We start from the raw sequence: 23,490 nt of genomic DNA on the forward strand, positions 1-23,490 counted from the left end.
AAAAGCACGCACGTGTCATACGGTCCGTTTTCCGTTTTTAAGTCAGTTTTTATGTACGTGTGGCATCTTTGTGTGTTGCATATGCTAGCCGTGTGTGTGTGTTGAATGTCCGTGTGTGCGTGAGATACATAAGTGACATGTTCATGTGTTGTCCGTGTGAAATGTTCCGTGTGTGATGCACAATCAGTGATACATACCCGCTGACAGCAGTCAGCGATGCGCGATGAGAATGAACTCGGGTGAACTTCACCCGACTTCATTGTCATACCGCGGCTCTGTCTGTGTCGCGTACTGATTAGCAGTCACCCATGCAGGACTCACCAGTGACCGCTAATCCCCTGAGTCACTGAAGTGAGCAGCGCGATTAGCGCTGCTGTCACTCAGGTTACCCGCGGCTAGCTGGATCCTCCACCCGTGATCGCAACTCACCTGTGACTTCATCGCTGTCACTCGGGCGACTTGCAGTCACAGTTGGAGGATCCAGCGGTGGCCGCGAGTAATCTGAGTGACAGCACAGCTGATTGCGTGGCTCACCTCAGTTGCTGTGTGGATCTGGCAGGACTGGCGGGGTTCTTCTGCTGCTCCTGTCACCTTTATGTAGCAGAGCTGAAAGCGACGCGGGACCTCCGTGGATTACGCCGGACATGGATGGCTTTTTCGGGCTTAATAAAGTGGTGAACGAGGGTATTTGTTAGTGTTTATTATTCCAAATAAAGGATTTCTTCGGGAGTATGTGTTTATTTATTGTAACTTACAGATTAATCATGGAAGGTATCTCGGGGAGACGCCTGACATGATTAATCTTGGACTTAGTGGCAGCTATGGGCTGCTGCCATTAACTCCTTATTACCACGATTTCCAACGCACCAGGGCAAATCGAGAAGAGCCGGTTACAGTCCCAGAACTGACTGTCGCATCTAATGGATGCGGCTATTCTGGGCGGCTGCTGGCTGATATTGTTAGGCTGGGGGGGCTCCCCATAATGTGGGGCTCCCCATCCTGAGAATACCAGCCTTCAGCCGTTTGACTTTACCCTGGCTGGTATCAAAATGAGGGGAACCGCACGTCATTTTTTTTAAATTAATTATTTATTTATTTTCCTGCTCGATATTGACACGCCCAACAGCGGCTGTGATTGGTTGAAGTGAGACAGCTGTCACTCAGCGTGGGGGCGTGTCGCACTGCAACCAATCATAGGCGCCGGTGGGTGGGGAAAGCAGGGAATACGAGATTGATTAATGAGCGGCCGGCTTTTTCAAAATAGTAAAAGCCGCCAGAGTTTTTTTAACAGCTGTGCAGCACCGCGCCGGTGATTTGGGAACGGTGAGTATGAGAGAGGGGGGAGACTGACCGACATGGACAGAGAGAGAGAGTGACAGACAAGACAGAGAGACCGACCAACGGACTGAGGGAGATTGACCGACATACACAGAAAAAGAAAGATTGACCAACATCGCTAAAAAAAAGCCCAAAACGTACACTGAGCATACAGAGATGCATCCGTGTCACGTACGTGTGCTCACAGACCCATAGACTTCCATTGGGTGTGTGTTCCGTACAGAAAACGGACTTGCTTCCGTGCAAAACGGAAACGCATACGTATCACAGACACGGACACACGGACCATATGGAATAATGCACGTGTGACCTCAAACATAGCATAACATTGGTGCACGTTTGTCCGTGTCTCTGGTATATACGGAAACGGACCAAACACGCACGTGTTTCACGGATGTGTGTTGGAGGCCTCAGTATTGGCGCCTCACTGTTCAAATATATTCGTGTCTGAAAGACGTGAATACATTTGAATATAAGAAGGGAGGTGGAGTCTCCAGGTCCCTGCACGCTGCATGTTGTGCAGGCTTGGATTCCCACATTGTTAAGGACCTTTGGTGAGATCATTGTAACATGACCATAATGTGACTTAAGGTCTTTCTGCAGTCATAAACTCAGAAGAACCTGCAATGATAATACAGAACTTGTGCTTAAAACACTATGGTCCCTGAGAGGGTGTGGGCCCTGGGCAGCTGCCCATTTTGCCCGCACATAATGCCAGCCCTGGTGAACAGGTGCATAGACTCCAATTTTGGATCCTATTGAAAAGTACTTTTGGCTGAATGCAACATGACACAGTAACAGGCTGTTTTATTGTCCTAAAAATAGTATGAAGATCCTGATTCTTGTATTAGCTTATGAGTCCTGTTTAATTGCCGATTGCAAATCAACAATACGAATTAACAGGATACATAATAGTGGTGTGAGCCCAGCCCTACTGCTGAATGGCTCGATTATAGACGACCTCTATAAGGTTTGAAGACAGCTTAGTGGGGGAAGCCCCAGTCACACACAGTGTACTGGCAATAACAATATGTGTGATTATAGCCTAGGATGCCACGCTTCAAAATGACATTGTAATTTAGTATAATATTTCATCCACACAGGAAATACTTGTTCGCTAAAAAGCAAGACAAGCAATTAGGGGACGGCTTCAGACTAAATATTGTATGTGCTTAAAAATGCACAGTCGGCTATTCGTATTTTTGCATTTATTTTCAGGAGGTCTGGTTTCCATTTGATTGATGAGTCAGCTTTATTTTTTCAAGGGCTCTCATTAAATTATATCCCCCTTCTTTAGCCAAAACCCGAGAGACTTGAAATTCCATCATGGTTTATCTATAAAATGAACACGTACTGCCTAGCTCTGGTCAGCAGCTTGGAATTTAGTGTAAGTAAGAGAGGTAACAATAGATCATGCCCTTATTTCCCATCACATTGTATGGGCGGTTGCTATGTTTAGTTATGTATTTGTGCTTTTATAACAATGACAAACTACCTGTTATAACAATCACAAGTTTTAATATAGCAGCCTCTGTCATGAAGGGTTACAGATTACACAAACCAAGAACAGAGTCCCGACAGATACCATATGTCATACAGAGTCTAACTATTGATACAGTCCATCCATAGCACATTCACATAGCTTAGATAACAGCACCATTTTACTTCATCTACAGTCAAAAGGGCGACTTAACGTCTTAACTTAATGTCAGCGACTTAACTAGCCATCATAAACTACTACCACCCCCATCTGCCCTGGGGCCCAGCTCTACCTGTGGAGAGCTACACCATCTAAGCTGCGTCACCATCTGCCCCAAGGAACCCCATCCCACAGCAGCGACACCTATCTTGCCGCATACCACAGGTGGCATCCCAAATAAACTGTCATTATCCCCTTTATATTTAAACACTTTATATTTAAACAACACCGCCGGGGTCACGGAACCGGGCCACACCACCAGGGCGCCCCAGGAGCAGAACCGCCACCCGGTAATGAGTCACCCCACGGCCCCAGTGCGGGCGTGTCACTATTATAATTATTTTATTCTTACTAAATTCCGTCATGGTAAAAAGCTACTGCCATAATTGTAGCAGTATTCCATGTAATAAAATACACCATAGCTTCAAGCTACTGCGTCACCAGTAGTATTAGTCCAAAAATACCTTCTATCTGATGTCGGCACAGTTTTCCTTAAAGGGAACGTGACAGCTGATGCATGTTACCCGATCAATCACTGGCCGTATGATCGCAGCCAGCTATGTTTGATTCTGAAATGCTGGGTCATTTCATTGAAAACATACTTAAAATCCTCCGGGGACCAAGCCTCACAGGAGACTAGATTTTCAGGCGGGTTCCTGGTGGCTTCTCCTTGCCAGCTCTTCTTCACTGACAGATATCTCTCTGTGTGCATGTATTGGCATAGACCTGTCAGTTCTTGGCATTGGGCAGGGACAAGCTTCCTGGGACGGGTTCTGACTAATCCTTTGAGAGACTTGGTCTCCAACAGCTTTTAAAGGGAATCTGTCACCAGGTATTTAACACCTAATCTGAGAGCAGCATAATATACGTGCAGAGATCCTGATTCCAAGGATGTGTCACTTATTGGGCTATTTAGTGTAGTGTTGATAAAATCACTGATTAATTAGCAGTAGATTATCATTAGATGACTACTTGGTGTGCTGCCAGGTAGTCCAGCATATTCATGAGCTCTGTATAACTGCTAGATCTGCAGCAGAGAAAACATTGATTTTATCAAAATGACAGCAAACATCTCAGTAAGTGACACATTGCTGGAATCAGGGTCTCTGTCTCTACATTATGCTGCTCTCAGATAAGGGAGCAAAACCAGGTGACAGATTCCCTTTAAACTATGCTTTTCTCGAAATGCTGCAGTGTTTCAGAGCCAAACATTCATAGCTGAGATCATACAGTGGCTGATATATGAGGTCTGTGGATCTGGCATCATACGGTATATTAGCTGTCAGGTTTCCTTTAAAGGAAAGCTATCACCAGAAAATTACCTATTACTTAAATCAGGTTTTTGTGTAACATTAACTTTTCTTAAAGTTTTGTCAATGGCTAAATTTTTTCATATCACAATCTATTAAAAATAAAAAATAGAAATCTTGCAATTTCAAAACATGCCACTGAGACCTTCAGATTCAGATTTCCTGTCTGATAAAGGGAATCTGTCACCAGCATTTTGCATGCTGAGGACAGCATGCAGTAAAGGTTAAAAAAGAAAATACAACTGTGCTTCTCTTATCTGTGTGCTAGCTATTGTTTATCTAATCTAAAGGGTTCATTGCTATGTGATTAACATTGGTGTGACTACTCCACTCCTGCAGGGCAGTCTTCCACGCCCCCTGCTGTGATTGACACAGTCAATGCACAATCTCTATTGAGAGCCTGATATGGGCAGGGACAGCTCCCAGCTCTGCTAAACTCAATTCTGAGATAAAGCCAGAATGGCTGCACCCTGTAATCTAAGTTAAACATGGTTAAGTTAAACATGGTTAGTTTCAGAATCTCTTTGCCTACATTATGCTGCTCTCAGATGAAGAAGCAAAAACCTGGTGACAAATTCCCTTTAAGGAACAGCAGAGTCAGGATTACAGTAAGTGGTAACATTTCTAGACACAGCTGATAACAAAGAGTTCACCAATTACAATAGGAAATCCCAGCAGTCCCAGCTTTCTCTCCCTTCACCTTTGCACATGCTAATTAGATTCTTCAATATAAAAGCTAGGGTCAGAGTCTATTTATTGGCCACCGTGTGAACATGCACCTACCTGTTGCATGTATACCAACATATGCTTTGGCTCATTTCTTTGGTTTTGTCTTAGTTTTTTGTACTTTGTACATACCGTAGCATTGTCCCCCTTTTTTATTTCACTTATATAGCGTCTAATGGATAGGTGTCTGAACAGTCAGGCCACAGTACTGCTCTGCCCCCATCTGAGTAGAGGTCAGCTGACACAAGCTGAGGTTTTAATGCTAGAGGATAAGACTGTGCCAATTGGGGGTATAGTTTGTTGCAGTGGGTTGATTTTACACTTTTTTTGATCAAAAACCGTGTTTACTAGGTACCCTATAATATTTATATGTACTATTGCTATTTACTTAGTGCAGGGTATAAGCTTATTTTGTTCCTATTGGTTTTGTTTGGTAACACAGTGTGAACATGCTCGTATACGTTGCATGTATACCAACATATGCTCTGGCTCAGAATTGTTTATTTTCATTTTCTAATGATAGTAGAGGGTAAACATACGCTGGTGGGTTTTTTTTTAGCAGCATCTGCTGTCCTTTTCTGTGCTACAGAAATATGAAAAAGAGGAGGGTTGGTTCACAGAGACCACTGCTTTGCTAGGTCAGAATAGTTTTTGTTCATATGAAACCATGTTTTACATGTTTGATGCAATCTAAAGCAGAATTCTAGGCCAGAACCATGATTTACCCTATGGGAGTGAACTTCAGAGTCTCTCAGGATACGCTATGATTTCATCATACAATACAGCTAATCACCGATATAGAACAAACCAAAACGGTGTGTTGACCTTTGCATAACTTCTAGACTCCCAGCAAACATCTGGTTTAGCCTAAAATGACACAAAAATGATCTGTGATGCAGGGTGAAATCATGACGTATCTATAAGGGATAAGCGGGTCTCCAGTGACAAACTTCCCCTTAATTTAAATATATTAGTAACGACACAGACTCCGACTTTATTGCCGAATGGCCACAGCTTTATTAAACAGTATATATGTACCAAACTTGTGGCTCAACATGCCACCCCATTAACACCTGAACCTGTACATATATACATATTCTCCACAAAATGACACCTGATAGGTCCATCCGAGAGGGCAACCATCATTCCTATCCCCCGGCCGTAACCTCCAACCGGCCCAGGGGACCACCTCGGCCGTGACCAACCGACCCGAGGTGTAGGGTAATTAACGTTCCATCGTTAATTACCCCTCCCCAGAACCTGCAGGACCTCCGCCTACAAGTTCCCATCCAACTCGAAGCCACTCCCCCTGAGTGGCTTCATACCAACAAACCTACTGTCGGTACACCAAACCTCTCTGAACGGACCTATCACCCCGCCACAGACCGGCCAAGTGACACCTTACTTGGCCCGGGCCCCCCACACCCCCAATGCTCGTTCCAATCCATCCCTCAAACCCAACATCCACAAATCCAAACCGACATCCGTGAGATGGACCCCATCACGCCTCAAATACTGCTCGGTGGACTTCTCCAACTCCTCAAATCGAACCACCAAACCTCCGTTCCACGCTACAAACCTGCCAATCGCCCGGTTCAATTTTTTCCCGGGCCCTGTGAATCCGATCCACCGCCCACCCAAAACGCCACTGCATCCGGGCTACCATATCGGACCACACAATCACAATGCCATGGAACGCCCTCCACAAATGAAGTAAGTCCAACTTGATATCCCTTTTTAACTCTCTCGCCGTCCACACTCCAAGGTCATTCCCCCCCACATGCAGCATTAAAACATCAGGTTCCCTGTCAATCCGGCTATAATACGCCAATTCAGGGCGAACTCTACTCCAAGTCATGCCCCGAACTCCGAGCCATTTCACACGGGCTTCCTACATCGCCGCTCCGTACGAAGAAACTGCCCACCAAACCATACTCAATAAAGGACCCCCCTGTCACCAAACATCACCTAATCATATGTGGTCTAATATACAAACGAAACCTGGAGGAATCCCAGCTCCCAATCCGCCGGATCCAATCCTCACTCAGCCTCCCACTTAGCCGCTTCGGTCGCTGCCCCAATCCGAAAGGAGTGGGACCCATAATCCCTTGGCTCCTCCCCCGGCCCGTACTAAAGCCGTCTTCAGCACTGCCATACTGGAATCGCGATAAGGCAGATCCATCCACATGTCTAATGAAAACATCGGGGTAGCCACCCCACACCTGCAAGAATTCCGCCACCTGAACCACTGGGCATAGGTGGTGCCCTGGCAATTCAAACAATGTCACCAGACGTCCCCTGACCTATTTAATCTGTCTTTGAAAACTGTAGCCGGCACTCGCGCCATCCTTTCCAAGCGTAACAACCTCCAATAACAGCCCGCCTACTGCATGCCTGGCAGGGCTACCCAATTCTCTGATGCAGAAAGCCCCAAAAATGCCAATACGAAGGCAACCGTAAACAGCCTCGTTCCTAATCGGACGAGCATATATCCCCCAAACACCTCACCAAACAAAACCAACGACGGAAACAATAGTGGCCGTCTCCTGTCTCGCGACCGCGCGCCCTTTCGAAAACCCTTCATCACCTGCCGCACCAGAAAATCCTTTGTCACGTCCCGAACCCCTTGCATTTTAAACAAGAAGGCCAACACCGCCCAACTTGTAATCATCACTGAAACAGACCGGCCTGCTGAAAAAATCCCAGCTAATCAATGACAAAACCCCCAGCACTCGGCCTGTCTAACCAAGCTCCATAAAATCCGCCTTCTCCAATTCCTCCCATTCCTGCCACACAGCCTGGTATCGGCACAAGTAGCCTCAGCCACTGGTCTCCTGATTCCCTCAAATGCTACACCGACGCCAGGTCCCACAGCCATGCCGGGCATAGTTCTCCAACCTTGTCCGCTCCTGGCACCAGTCGCCTGAACCTGTGGAACTGAAACCAAGAGAGCGCATCAGCCACTTCATTTTGCACTCCGGGCACATGCTGCGCCACCACGCACATGTTGAGTTCTAAGCAACCCAACACCAGATGTCTCAAGTACCACACTACCGGGGGCGATTTTGCTGACAATGAATTGATCGAATGCACCACTGCCATGTCATTACAATGCACACAAAGCTTCTTGCCCGCAAATTCTGGGCCCCACAACTCCACCGCCACTATGATGGGGAACATTTCCAGCAGTGCCAAATTCGTCACCAACCCCTTTTTCCACCCAAAGCCGTGGCCATTTGCCCACACACCAATGCGTCCTAAAATTGCCCCAAAACCTGATGCCCCCGCCGCATCAATAAACAGTTCCAGCTGGCTGATACTTCCTTGCTCACCCCTAACGTCCGTCCGTTGTATCGTTCACGGAATGCAGCCCCACACCAGCAAATCTCCTTTCCTCATCATTGTCACTCTGACAAACGGATTTGTAGCAATCACCCCTGCCGTCGCGCTCGCCAGACGCCTGTTAAATATTCGCCCCATCGGCCTAATGCGACAGGCAAAATTCAAGTTCCCAAGGACCGACTGAAATCCCGTAACCGCACCTTCTTAGTCCGGTGCAACAACTGCACCGACGCCTTTAAATCACGCAGCTCGTCCTCCGGCAATTGGCATTCCATAGCCACCGTGTCAATTCCAATGCCCAGGAAACATCGGGACGTCACTGGCCCTTCTGTTTTCTCCTGCGCCAACGGAATGCCCAGGCTTCCCGCAATGCGTTCTAATGTAAATAGCAGCAAGGAACAAACCGAGGAGCCCGCTGGGCCCCCGCAAAAGAAATCATCCAAATAGTGTATTACTGAGTGGACACCCGCCACATCCCTGACTACCCATTCCACAAACGAACTAAACGCTTCAAAATAAGCGCACGAAATAGAACAACCCATGGGCAGGCACCCATCCACATAGTATTCCCCATCCCACATGCACCCCAAAAGGTGAAAATCTCCGGGTGCCCCGGAAATAACCGGAAAGCTGCTTCCACGTCCGCCTTGGTCATCAGGGCCCCTTGCCCACTACCCACACTAACTCCAAAGCCTTGTCAAACGATACATAACAGACCGCCGGCAACTCGGGTGAAATCCCGCCGTTCACCAACAACCCAGCCGGGTAAGAGAGATGATGATGGAGCCGAAACTCGTTCGGCTCCTTCTTGGGTACCACTCCCAGCGGCGAAAAACCTCAAGTTGGGGAGTGGCGGGCCCCGGATCAGGACCCGCCATCCATCCCACTCCACCTCCTTCTGCAGCTTTTCCGTCACCACCTCCGGATGTTCTTTTGCGGACCCCGAATTACCCGGGCGAAACACCGGCGCCCCAAATTCAAACGGAATCCGGAAACCTTCCATAAAAACCCGTCGCAAACAGCTCCGCCGCCCGATCATCCGGATATCTATTTAAATAGGGACGCATCGCCTCGACCCTCACTGGCGTCCTCCCTGTTTCCAAAACCTTCCCCCGACTTTTCTTTCCCCCTTTGAAACACCTGGCCAAAGAGTGGGAAACCTCCACAACCGGAACACTCGTGTTTGAACTGACACGCTGCCCCAAACTTACATCGCCCCTCACTAAATTTCCAACACGCCCCTTCTTTTTTCCAGCCGAAGACCCGCCACTCGCACCCGGGCCCCTGGCACCCCCTCGAAATGGCTGCGCCGGGGCCGTTATCAAACGCATCCACAGAGAAATATCTTTGTGTTCCCACCGGATGCCAGGCCGCATAGCCTTCCGTTGCCAGTTAGTAAACGTCCTCGGGATCAACCTACACCTCCCCTTTTTTTTTTTTTTTAATCCTCCTTTTCTTTTAGAGTCACTTGGCTTCACTGTATCCAAGTTAAACTTTTCCAAGGGAAGCAGTGAAAAAATTTCCCCATACTCCCCTTTCCTTATCTACTCCCTCACCTCCTTTTTCAAATGCACCCCTAACGGACTCTCAAAGCACCCGTAACTTCGCTCCGTGCCCTATCATCCAAACGCACAACCTCAGCATCCTTTTCCACGTCCTCGCTAACCAACGCCACGGCCGCCGCGCCGTCCGCCTGACCCGCAACGACCGCCGGCACAACCTCCTAAGCCTCTACCTTGCGCACCGGTACCACCGGCAGCCACCCCGACCGTGGGACCCACCCACGCCCCCCGCCAGGGACCCAGGCCCGCTTCGACCTGACCGCTCAGCTGACAACCCCTGCAACACCCCTAGCAGCTGCCCCCAAAACTCCGCCCCGGGTAACCCCCGACTGACCAACCGCACTAAACCCCCGGCAAACCACTCCCCGCGGTGGAACCCCCGCCCCCGCTAACACTACCCACAACATTAAACATATTGGTTGTCCTCTCACCGGGCTGCCTCTGAACCGAATCCGGAGCAGCCGTACCGCGAACATCCTGCTGCCGTTCCATCCGTCCTGCCGCCTCCTCCGGTCCTTCTTCCTCGCCCGAATAAGAGGAGCTGCTGAAGTCCGCTGGGGGGACCAGCGAGGGGACCGCCCGCACCTGGCGGCCGTCAACCCCCACGGTCACCGCACCCTGCTCCTCCGTGCGCCTCCTGCTTGTCCTCTTTTTCATGCCGCGGCGCGGCGTCCTGCCGCCGTCCTTCTTTGCTGCCCCCTCCTGCTGCACCGCTGTAAGCTCCGTAGCTCCCGGTGGTCCCCCTCCCTGCCGACTGCAGGAAGGCCGTGCCTCTCCGTCCGGATGCCGGGAACACCCCCCAGCCTGATCCCTGCTGGGAGGTACCGTAATAACTGACCGCCGCAAGGGCCCTGCAGACTGCATGACCCTGCCACCAGCCCCCTCCGACTACCGCTCCGATCCGCGCCGCCCCTCCATCCATCCTCTCTCCCCTGCCGACTGCAGGGAGTCTCCCCGTCCGCTCCGTGGTGCCGGGCGCCACCCCCAGCCCGCACCTCACTGGGGGCTGCCGCTGCTCTGGTCCGTGGCCGTGCAGGCCGCGGACCGGAAGTAGGCCTCGCAGAAGCTCCGCCCACCCCCGGCCCGCGGGATCTCCGGCGAGGATTCCTCCCGGCGGCCGGAGACACGTCTGAAGGTGAGGTGCACTCCGCTGCCCCGGAGGGTCCCCGAAGGGGCTCCTAAATCTGTTTACTCCCCCCCGCCGGGGGAGTAGCGCTCCGGCGGCGCAGGTCCGGGCGCAGGAGCAGAGATAGCCGCTCCAGCCCTGCAGACGCGTCCTCGCCGATGTCCTCAGATGCCCCCCGCCCTAGCTCCAGCACCGCTGCTAAGTCCACCATTCTTCAGTCAAGGAGGCAGCAGCGCAGGGGGGACACGCTGTCTGTAGGTCAAAAGGGGCAGTGACCTCTGCACAGCCCCCTTTATACCCACCACACCAACCCTCCCATATCTCGTCTCTCACCCAATCCCTTTTCCCGACTCTCCCACCAATCAGGCAGCCCCTATGTACCTCCAACCTTAGCACTTAACTCTTTCCTACCCTAACCCTCCCGATCGTCATGGGCCTGTTCACCCCTATGGGGCTCACTGCCCGTCTTGTAGCTGGGACGATTGGGATTTGCTTTTAACAATGCATACTAGGTCAGTGCTCTACGGTGTCTTGGTCTTCCGGTAGTCAAGGCATGCTGGGAATGTAGTTTTGCGATAGCTGGAGAATCACAGGTTAGAGATCTGCGTATTATATTTCCACTTTTGTGTTTCAGCATTTGCAATTCTATTATCTGATATTTGGAGGAAAGTCACTTGTCTGTTGTCTATGATTTCTTGATATAGTATTGTCTAGACTTTATTTTGAAATATGAATACATTTAACAGTAGAGGAGCAAATACTGAGAAGAGGAGACTCGCCTATATGTCTTATTTGTGTCCTTAGTTATTTTGGAATCTGGTAGTGGAGTCAATGAAATTATGGCTGTATTTTAGAATTCTGCAGAATTTGCAAATGCTTGGAATATCATTGATTCGAAGAATGTACCGTATACCTAGAAGAGTCATCTATCCATTTAATAAATGTCCTATTTGAAGGGAAATGTGTTTTTCTGTCTATAAAAGCCCTGCATGTATGTATTACTTGGGCTATGGAGAAATGCACACATTCAATTGATACAATAATAAACTGCATCAGCGGTAAGATAAATACAGTTTTAGCACATTGATAGATATTTATTTTGCTTCCACCAACCATATCTGAAAATGTCACTTGTTTGGTGGTCCTTAAACAATACCATTCTAAACCCACGTATTTATTTTATGCTCTGATTACTCAAGTAGGAAAGGCAGTGCACTCATATGATCTGTATACTATCGTAATACGAAATTGTAAGTTGTTATTTTGTTTACATCACCACTTTATAGACGGGGCTAGCAGGCTGGTACTTTATAGATCATTGATGCCAGTGATTATAGGGAGAAGGATGATGAAAGGAAAATACTGGACATTTCAGGCTCATTAATTATATGGACCATTGCCAGAGCTAAACTTTGTACATATAGCGTCATATAAAATGGCATTCACATCTGGAGCCCAGATCACACATTACTCACTCAGTATTTTACTGCACACAGAACATAAAGCACAGTTCCTGATCTACAGGATTTTCTGCTTAAGCCATATGTAAATGATAGGGAAATGAGTGTTCCCTTTGGTTACTTTATTAGAACCATACCACTTTGACTGTGCGAGTTTTTGAGACTAATGATTTGTGATTTAGGGCTCGGCAAGATATTTCATAATGTTCATATTGGTGTTTCCACAAATAGTGGAATACTTGACTAAAGAGAAGTCTTACCTCATCTGAAATGTATGTAAGATCAGGTCAGGTATCTGTGCAGATACAATATGGTAATTCCCTTTCAGAAGAAAGAGAATTAAAGGTACCTTCACACATAACGACTTACCTGCGATCCCAAAAATGATGCGACCTGATAGGGATCGCAGGTAAGTCGCTGGGAGGTCGCAGGTGAGATGTCACACAGTGAGATCTTACCAGCGATGCAGAACAATACAGATCGCAGTAGCGACCTGTATAACGATCTCAGCAGTCATTGTGATCCTGTTACACAGTGTCAAACACAGCGATGTGTCCTTCCCAGCAGGACATCGCCTTTGAAGAAAATGACCTGGACCATTCTGCAACGACTAGAGATCTCACAGCAGGGGCCTGATCGCTGGTAAGTGTCACACATAACGAGATCGCTAACGGGATCGCAACTGCGTCACCAAAACGGTGACTCAGCTGCGATCTCGCTAGCGATCTCGTTATGTGTGACAGTACCTTAAGTGACCATGTATCCTGACTTCTTTCTCAAGTCAATAGCCGGGAGTAATCACATTGTCATTGTTGTACTTTACAGGGACTGATGGCTCTGGGGGCCCAGAGTAAAATAAGAGAGCTATCTGTGTCAGAATGCCTGGGAGTCACGGACATCGGTATTCAGGTAATACGGTATAAAGTATGTTGGTAAGAGGAAAATAGAACATGGCACTCAATGTTAGGTGCTCAAGAAGGGTCTACCATGTTTAGATAGTAGAAACAACTTAGCACTTTAAGAAATTACAAATTATTGGTGTCTTGTTTTTTTTTTTTTTTAACAATAAGTTTTTATTGATTTTCAAATTATTGATACAGGAAATGAAAAACATTAAAGAATGGTGATTGATTGATTCATGTATAGCTTGGAGTAAGTTATAAACATTTGATATAACATAAAATTCAACTGAAGCCGTTTTGGCCATCTAATCCATCCCATTATAAACCATTTCTTATAAAGCTGATAATTATAGTCTGGTAATAGGATGGCACTACAAAAATTATTTTTCTGGTCTTATATATAATCAAGTAAATTTCCAATCGTAAACCCCAAACTTGGGGGACTCTCTACATTCAACCAGAAGAGAGAGAACTACTAAAGTAGAGCAAGAAATATAGCAAGCTAGAAAGTAAGAGAAGAATTAAGGCAGAAAGAGTTTAAGACATCGCACATTATTTCAAGATGTGGTGGTATAGTGAAGAAGACAAGAACGCCTCCCATTGAAACCAGGTCTTGACTACTGTATCCCTTTCCTGTTGGGACCCCGCCACCAGTAATTCCATGCGGTGTGTCATGCCCACCTCCTCAAACCATTCCTCCAACGACGGGGGATCTATGGATCTCCAATGTCTGGGGATCACGGTTTTTGCTGCCTGCAGTAAATGTCTAAGCAGTGATTTTTTATATTTAGATTTGGATATGGGGAACATATAGAGCAAAATTGCTTCCGGGGACGGAGGAACTGAAATTCCCATCACTTCCAGCACTATCCTGAGGACTCCGTTCCAAAAAGCGTTCAGGGTTGGGCATGACCACCATATGTGTACCATCGTTCCCGCCTCTGTCCCACATCGCCAACACGTATCCGGCACCCCTGGAAACCATTTGTTCACTGTTACTGGAACCCTGTACCATCTCGATACTATTTTATAACTCGTTTCTTGTGATTTAGATGCTATGACTGATTTATGAGAGAGGGAGAAACACTTGTCCCATTGGGTTTTCGTGAAGGTTTTATTCAGTTCAGACTCCCATGCTTTACAATAAGAGGGTAGGGAGAGGAGATCTTTTTCCGAGAGCAGTCTGTAGATAACCGAGGTCGTATGTGGGATGACAGGTTTTGTGAGACAAAGCGTTTCAAAAGTAGATAATGGGCGTATCAATGTTTCTTTTTCAGGGATAGATGTAAAAAAGTGCTGGAGCTGGGTATATTCATATACTTGTCGTGGCGTTGGGGGGGTTTCTCCCAGGATCGTGTTAAGAGACAGTAATATCCCGTTTGGGGCCACCTGGTAAAAACGCAGAGGGCGGGATTTGGGGTGGCCTAGGAATATTGGGGCGACACAGCCTGGTTCGAACATGGGGTTGCCTGAAATAGGAAACAGTGGACCATTCCTGTCCACCAATCCTTTTTTCATCGAGGGGACGTTCAGAGTCTTAAGCGTGTTGGCTGTTGTATAAGATATTTCTAGGTTGTTTAGCAATGAGGGAGACCGAATCCAGGGCAGGGTTCCCACCGGGATCCGGCATCTATCCGTTGCCATATGGACCCACATTTTCGTCGAATAATTGTGGATTAGGTCCAAGACTCGAGCATGAGCTGCTGCTTGATAATAACGACGACAATCCGGTAAGCCCGTCCCCCCCGCGTCTTTGGGTCGAGTTAATGTTTCCAAACGGAGTCTCGGGTGTTTTGACGCCCATACGAAGTTCCTAAATTGTCGCCGAATTCCATCCCAAAACGATGCTGGGATGTAGGTGGGGATTGTGTGAAGTAAGTACAATAGTCTGGGCAGAATGGTCATCTTTAATATGTTAATGCGACCGAACCATGAGAAACTCGTACGCTCCCATGTGGCCAAATTAGTGTCCAATCTGGAGAGAAAAGGCTGAAAGTTCAGATGGAACAATCTGGAGAGATCCGAAGGTAGCCGAATGCCCAAGTAGGTTATTACATTGTCCGTGGGCCACTTAAATGGATAATGCGACCTCAGAACCCGAACCGTCTCGTTGGAGAGAGACACATTCAAGGCCTCGGACTTATCCATATTGATCTTAAAATTGGACCATCTACCGAATCCCTCCAGGAGATCCACCAAGTTAGGTAGGGAGGACGTTGGGTTGGTTATATAGATTAAGAGATCGTCGGCGAATGCGGAGCATTTATATTCTTTACCGGCTATTTTGATTCCACGAATTTCAGGGTTGTTACGGATGGCCGCCAAAAGGTGTTCCATAATTAATATATAAAGAAGGGGGGATAGGGGGCATCCCTGTCGGGTACCATTATGGATGGTAAAGGAGGTTGAAATTGAACCATTGATTTTTAAATTAGCTGTTGGAGAATTATATAGTGAGAGAATTTTAGCGCGAAAAGAGGGACCGAGGCCAATATGTGTAAGAGTTTGTGAGAGGGAAGGCCATGAGATTCTATCAAACGCCTTCTCGGCATCAAGGGATAGAACCATCAACGGTATTTTATGGGTCTTTGCGTAGTGTATAATATCAATAGTTTTTAGGGTGTTGTCCCTTGCTTCTCTTCCTGGGACAAAACCCACCTGATCCAGATGGATCAGCGAGGGGAGCAGTGAATTTAGCCTATTAGCTATTAATTTAGCAAAAATTTTTAAGTCAATATTTAAAAGGGAAATAGGACGGTAACTTTTACAGATGTGCGGATCTTTTCCTGGTTTAGGAATTACCGTTACATAAGCAGCCAAGGATTGACCCGGGAATGGACAGGACTCAGAGATAGAGTTGAATGCGACCAACATCAATGGAGACAATAGGTCTGCAAATGTTTTGTAGAATTTCCCTGTAAATCCATCCGGTCCCGGGCTTTTATTGCTCGGTAGGTTTTTTATTACCTCTGCTAATTCTGAGTGGTCAAAAGGGTTTTCTAGGTCCGCTAACGCTTCTGGACTCGGGATAGTGAAGGGGGATGTGATTGAGTGAGAGGGGTTCACCGGCTTGGGGAGGTTGTATAAATTTGAATAATATGTACGAAAAGTGTCTGATATCTCCGCTGTAGTATGGACCATGGTATCAGTAGGCCCCTTGACACAGGGGATAAAGTTTTGGGTGCATTGCGAGCGTAAAGCTCTAGCAAGCATCCTCCCAGGTTTATTGCCGAATTCATAGAAGCGGCTACGTCCGATTTGGAGGTATCGCTTATAAGAATCGTCTAATAATTTTTTGACTTCCTGTCTTGCTTTGAGGAGATTTCTTAATGTTTCTGTCGAGAGCGCATTTTTATGGGCTAATTCAAGTTTGGCAACGGTTTGTAGGGCGGAGCTCAAGGCTTGGGCTTTTGCTTTTTTCAGGCGCGAGCCGTGTTTGATGAAGACCCCTCTTAGCACACATTTGAGTGCCTCCCATTTGAAAATAGGGGCAGTTGTGTCGGAGAAGTGGTCTGTGATAAAGTGTTTTATGGTATCCTGTATGTCTGACCGACACACAGGGTCAGTAATCAGGTTTTCATTTAAGCGCCAAGGGCGTACCGTTTTAGAGTGGGAGGGGATCGCCAGGGAGCAGTAGATTGGTGCGTGGTCCGACCATAGAATGTTACCGATTACCGTGGAGGATACCCATGGGAGGGCTGAGTGTTGGACCAGGATATAATCAATCCTGCTATAGGAGTCATGTGGAGTAGAATAAAAAGTATAATCCCTGACCGCCGGGTGTTGTAGTCTCCAGGCGTCACACAGCTGTAGCCTGAGAAGGGCTTTCTTGATGTATTTAATGGTTCTATATGAAAGGTGCGATTTTTTCTTTGAATTGTCTAGTACTGGGTCTAGTGTGAGGTTGAGATCGGCGCATAAAATTACCGTCCCTTGTATCAAGGGGGAGGAGACATCTACCAAATTTGATATGAAGTTGGCTTGATCCTGATTAGGGGCGTATACATTTAGCAAGGTTAACGTTTGGCCTTCGATTTTTAACGTGAGAATAATGTATCTGGCCTCTCTGTCTACCGTGCAGCTGATCAGTTGGTGGGGGAGGGATCTGTGGATGGCAATGGCAACTCCCTTAGATTTATTGAGGGGATTATTGGCAAAATGCCAAGTGGTATAGTGTTTGTGTTTAATATTCGGTGTATAGTTTACTTTGAAGTGTGTTTCTTGGAAACATATTATCTGTACCTTTTGTCGGTGAAAATGTTGTAGGATTTGCGCTCTTTTTTCCGGTGTATTCAGACCTTTGGCGTTGAAGGAGGCAATTCGAACTTCTGTCATTCCGGCCGAACAGTTTAGTGATTCTGATGAACGTAGGGTTACGTGCGATGTCGTAAGGGAAGTAAAGGCAGAGAGATTAGGGCGTATAGTAGATACAAAGAGACAGAGTTTCAGATAACAACAAGAAACAGAGGTATAGCCTCTGAGTAGAAAAACTAAAAAGGTACTAACGTAGAACAGGAGCTTGTGCAACCTTGAAAGGCGGGACAGAGGCTCACACCCTATGTGGGGCGAAGTCTAGTCTGGCAAGTGACAAGGTAGCACAGGAGCCTGCAACACACTGTAATTAGTATAACATTATAACCTGATATAACTGAATATCCACCGGCTAAGTGATATGGCATTTAGACTCTGGGTAAGAGGAGAATTATATCTCAGGTCCTGTAAAAGGTAACCGTTAAACTTGAAGAGAGTTATGCATTATATATCGGTCTCCTTGTTACTAAGTACTATAAGGTATCCCGTAAGTCCGAAGAAGGAACAATCTACACAGCAAGTATTGTCGAGATTGCAGGTTTCAGGTTCATTTCCTTCTTTCATCTTCCTTTTACACCTCTTGGCCTTTCCTGACAGTTGGTCACATGAGTTTTATGAACAGTTCTAAAGTGGTGCTATTGTCTCCCGTCAAGGTAAAAGCGTTAGGTTGTGATGTGTCGACCCGCTATCGGTTCTCTTTTATCACTTCCCTTTGATCTGTCTCTGTGGGGAAGGCCCAAAGGAGGACGACCCCATGATTTTGGGGGTCTCCCAGGAAGACTCAAGCCGTTCTCCGTGAGAGCCACCCAGTCAGGCAATGTGATAGTAGGTAAGCCCAGTCCGGATAGGAATTCTCGCAGGTCTCCTGGTGTGCGTAGCATAAAGGTCTGGGGGCCCTTTCGCACCGACAGGGAGAAGGGAAACCCCCATCTGAAGGGAATCTCCTTCTCCTGTAAGAGGGTGAGTAATGGTTTGATAGCAGCTCTCTGGGCCAATGTATAGCGGGATAAGTCCGGCATGATTCGGATAGGCTTGCCTTGATAAGAGAGTGTTCGTTTCTGGCGTGCTGCTTGTAGGATTAATTCTTTTAGCTGGAAAAAGTGGATCCGGCATATTATGTCTCTTGGTTGTGGGTTTTTTGGGTCTGGAGGCCTGAGGGCTCTATGGGCCCTGTCTAGCTCAATGAAAGTGCCTGGAGGGCGCCGTAGTAGGCCGTTGAAAATGGAAGTTAGTGTGGCCGGGATATCTGCGGTAGAGATGGATTCTGGCAGGCCCCTAATCCTTAAATTGTTCCTCCTATTCCTGTTTTCGAGGTCGTCTAGGGTTGATTGGAGGTTTTGTATTTGAGAAGAATGACGGTTAACGGTTTCCGTCAGTGTTTGTAAGGTACTTGTCGTGGAGTCACGAGATTGGTTGAGTGAGTCAACTTTTGTTGAGAGATCCGATAACTCAGAGCGAAATATGGCAAAATCTTGTTTGCATTGAGAGACAATCTGAGTCGTTAGATTAGTTATGTCCTGTTTAGTGGGTAGCGAATTTAATAGTATGCGAAGATCTGCCAGGGTTACCGGTCTGTTTTCCTCTGATGTTGTGAGTTTAGGGATCATTGTGTTCACAGGGGATCTCCGATCATCACTGGTGGGAGATGAGGATGGGCTCATCAGGCCCGCCGCGGCCTCACTGTGTTCTGGACATGTTGTTGTCATCCGTTTCTCCTGTCTAGGTGGTGATGGCCTCGTCTCCATCTCTATCTCATCAGTATCCCTGGGGGAGACCGAGGGCCAGGAGGATCCCGTTGACCACCGAGCCGGAGATGTAGTGGTGTGTAAAGCAGGGGGGTCGGTCCACCTTTCCTGCAATATGGGTTCTTGTGAGGTTAACCCTGGGGCCTCAGCTGCCGATCTGGGGTGATATATATGTTTTTCAGGTGCCTCTGTGGGTGGGCGCAAGGAACAGGAAGGCAGCGACCCCCCCTCAGCCGTCTCCCCCTCCTGCAATTCCACCCCACGGTAGCAGGACTTGGCAGGGGGTCCTATGTTTTTATAGGTACTTCCAGTACCCTGCGGCTCCCTGCACACCTGTCTCTCCCTTGGTGACTGTGGTGGAGAGACCTGTGTTTGCCTGTGGGCCTCTGTTATGTGGGTCGGGGTAGCGCAGCCTTTCCCTCCCTCCCTGCGCCTCACCTCATCCCGCGCCTCCGCATCCTGCCGGTCCTCCATGCTGCCCCTTCTCCGTGCGAGGTCCGGCTGCTGCTGTACCTTGGTCGGCGGTTGGGGCTTTCCTCCAGGCTCTCCCCCGTGCGCTCCGACCTGTGCATGAACAGGCACCTCCATGTAAGCGGCCGCTCCGTCACGTGGGGGAACGCCATCCTGGGTTGCTGCCCCTCTTCCTTCCTCCAACCGCGTGGGTGACCGTTGGAGGGCCCCTCCGTCACTACCAGTCAGTGGTGGCGGGGATGCGGTCTGCTTCAGGGGAGTCTGGTGGATGGCCGCGCTGACCTCCAGCTCCTCCATGTGCCTGCCGCGTGGTGAGTCTCCTCCATGCTTCTCCGACGGGAGATTATGGAGCTCACGGCGGGGAGGATTGGGGCGGGTAAGCAGGGTAACGATGTCCCCCTTGATGGCAGGGGGCTGTGAGGAAGCCCTGGACCTGGTTTTGCGGGTCGATTTACCCATAATGAAGGTGGATGCCGGTGGATTTGTTAGGGTGAAGCAGGAGCTCCAGGAAAAGCAGCCTCACACTTCCATAGCTAGCCACGCCCCCCGTGTCTTGTTTTTTTTTTTATTGGGCAAACCAAAAAACCAAAATTGTGAGGTTTCGGTCAAATTGACCTTTCACTGTAGTTATTATTATTATTATTATTATTTATTTATAGAGCACCATTAATTCCATGGTGCTGTACATGAGAAGGGGGTTACATACAGAATACATATACAAGTTACAGTAGACAGACTAGTACAGAGCGAAGAGGGCCCTACCCTTGTGGGCTTACATTCTATAGGATTATGGGGAGGAGACAGTAGGTGGGGTGTAGATTGGGCGGCAGCTCCGCACGGTGGTCGGGCGGCATCTCCGCACGGTAGTTCCCGAACATTGTGTCCACCTCGTACTTCTGGAGATATTCACCCAGTAATTAAGTGGTCTCTCCTCGCCACTGTACTGAGAAACATGTTGACGCTAACTGTGTAGTAGGCACACTGTGGGGTTCAGAAGGGAGGGAGGCACTTTGGATTTGGGAGTGCAAATTTGGCTAGATTTCTTTTGGGGGTTGGAGAAAGATGAGGAATGGCGTTCTTCCAAAGCCTTTGCCCTACAAGTACCGTGGAAACCCCCTCTATTTCTGTTAACAGATGACAACAATGCGGACTTACATTATTTTTGTGGAATGTGTTGAAGCTTTTATTAGGTACATTTTACATGACATTTTGGATCACATTTATCCTGTGTTCTATGCTAAGCACTTATATTGTGGTTTACATCTAAATTTCCGAATTACGTGATTCACATGAAAAGTTTTTTTTAAACTCATTTTATTGAAGGATAAACATATTAATAACAAATAATGACAATAAGATACGTATTAATTTGATATACATAACATTGCTATCCAACAGATAGTCATATGTGCATATTTTGTACATACAAAAAATAACATAACATATTTTTTTAAGAATGCAATACTGTATTACAACTGTACAACACCTTTATTAACTCCTTGACTCATTAACTCATACACACAAGGTATTATTAAATATGTAAGATCGAAAATAGAATTTGAATATCAGTTAAATCCCTAATGGAAGCTCTGTTGACCCGTAAAGCATCCCGTTTAGGGACAGTTCAGCTACATACCCCATATTTTATCAAATATCTGTGGACATCACCTATCCTTATTGGTAAAATGTTCGAAAGACAATATTATGTTTACAAGCTTAATCCATAGAGGTCAACTTTGAGGACAATTATCCATCCATCAGAGTACTATCACTTTTCGTGCAATAAGTAAAGTTTTCTTTGGAACATTATTGAAGTGCCATGACCATTCTTCAGCGTCTAATATTCAAAATAAACATAATAAAGTGTCTAGAGGAATACTAGTTCCCAGGATTGTGGATAAGAATACTACTGCATCTCTCAAGTATGAATTAGTAAGTGAACATTCCCATATCATGTCCCAGAAATCTGCCTCTGACACACCACATCGAAGACACCTGGCTTCTTGGGATCTACACATTCTACTAAGTCAAACAGGAGTGACATAACTTTGAATGATGTACAACTGTATTAGTTTATTTAAATAACTGGTGAAACATATAAGGGTGATTCAAGGATATTGCTTCAAATATTATCATCCAAAGCTGGAATTTTCAGTTTCCATCTATCCAGCACAGTTAGGTGGTTATTTTGCATGTATGAGATAACAATACAATCTAGAAATTGATCCTCCTTGTCCCTGAGATTTGATAATCCCAATAACTGGAAATGAAGAAAAAGGTAGTCTCTCTATCGAGGAACTGGGATTGGTATGCATGTCTTATCTGGAGAAACCTAAAGAAGTAAGATCTTGGTAGCTCATATGTGGTTTTTAATTGTGTAAAGGAATGAAACACATTATTTTGAACTAGATGACCAATAGACACTATCACTCTAATTTCCCATTCCCGAAAGTCCTGAAGTGTAAGGAAATGGCGCAGACTAAAATTATTCCAAATTGGAGTTTCCAGGGGAATGTCTACATGACCATATACTGTATATTCTTCGCCTCCCTCCAAATCTTAATAGCTGACTTTTTATTATAAACAGGCTTTTGATTTTCTAGTATGGACCATAGCAAATTCAAACCCAAAAATTTATTTAAGTTATCCTCTGAGGAACCAGAGCTCTCCGATCGAGTCCAGGCGCCTAGATATTTAAAGGGAACCAATCACCAGGATTTTCAAATATATAATCTAAAGCCAGTGCTATACTGGCACTATCAGGCTGATCCTCTACATACCTGTAGTGGTCAGCTCGGATGGATAGGTTTTGAAATCCAAGAAAGTAATGTATATAAAATCATCAGCTTCTTGAGTGACAGCAGCTGAGGATCAGATAATATCTGCGGGGATATTCATAGTTATCCCCTCAGGTTAAAATTAGCATAAGTATTATACAACCGATTTAATTTTTCACTAGCAGGACTTGTGTGAGGTCATACCCATGTGACCAGAAGAGGCGGGGCCTCAGCCAACAAAGCTGATACCAGGAAGCAACATTTTCTGTTGGCTGAGGCCCCTATGGTAATCGCTACAAGCATATCTATTTCACCATGTTCAGCATACATATAGCATATAGAAGCAGGATCCAGGACACGGATTCAGGTAAGGAAACTGTCAAAAGCCTCAGCGTTTCCTGGTGGTCGTAAATGTATTCAGCCATTGATCCGCTTCCACAGCCAATGAGAAGAAAAATCTTATCATCATGTATTATGCATAGCTGGGCAGGAAATGCCAATGAGTAGGATATCTGTAGCTCCCTCAGGCGTTTTTTAACAAAGTGTCCCTTGTTTTTTACAGTGCCACTGAAAAGAAAGGAAACCCAGAGATAGCTGCATTATTAAAGCAGATGGAGAGTGGGCCTTTACAGCTTACTGTTCCTGAGATAGCATCTCTGTCCCTGCTTCTCAGAAAACGTGCCTGGAATGGTCTGGGCTCTGCACCTGGTGGTGGCAGACA

The 23,490-nt window shown here is 46.8% G+C and overlaps 1 protein-coding gene across 1 annotated transcript in view; it reads left to right on the top strand.

Moving 5' to 3' along the window:
• The window catches only part of FBXL13 (F-box and leucine rich repeat protein 13), a 400,423-nt gene that overhangs the window by 332,443 nt on the left and 44,490 nt on the right, over positions 1-23,490 (top strand). Inside the window, exon 18 of the mRNA XM_075345189.1 lies at positions 13,389-13,472. Within this exon, the coding sequence (XP_075201304.1) occupies positions 13,389-13,472 (84 nt within the window). The remainder of the gene's footprint in view (positions 1-13,388; positions 13,473-23,490) is intronic.

This window comes from Anomaloglossus baeobatrachus, chromosome 4 (genome assembly GCF_048569485.1).
Source record: "Anomaloglossus baeobatrachus isolate aAnoBae1 chromosome 4, aAnoBae1.hap1, whole genome shotgun sequence".
Taxonomy (NCBI): Eukaryota; Metazoa; Chordata; class Amphibia; order Anura; family Aromobatidae; genus Anomaloglossus; species Anomaloglossus baeobatrachus.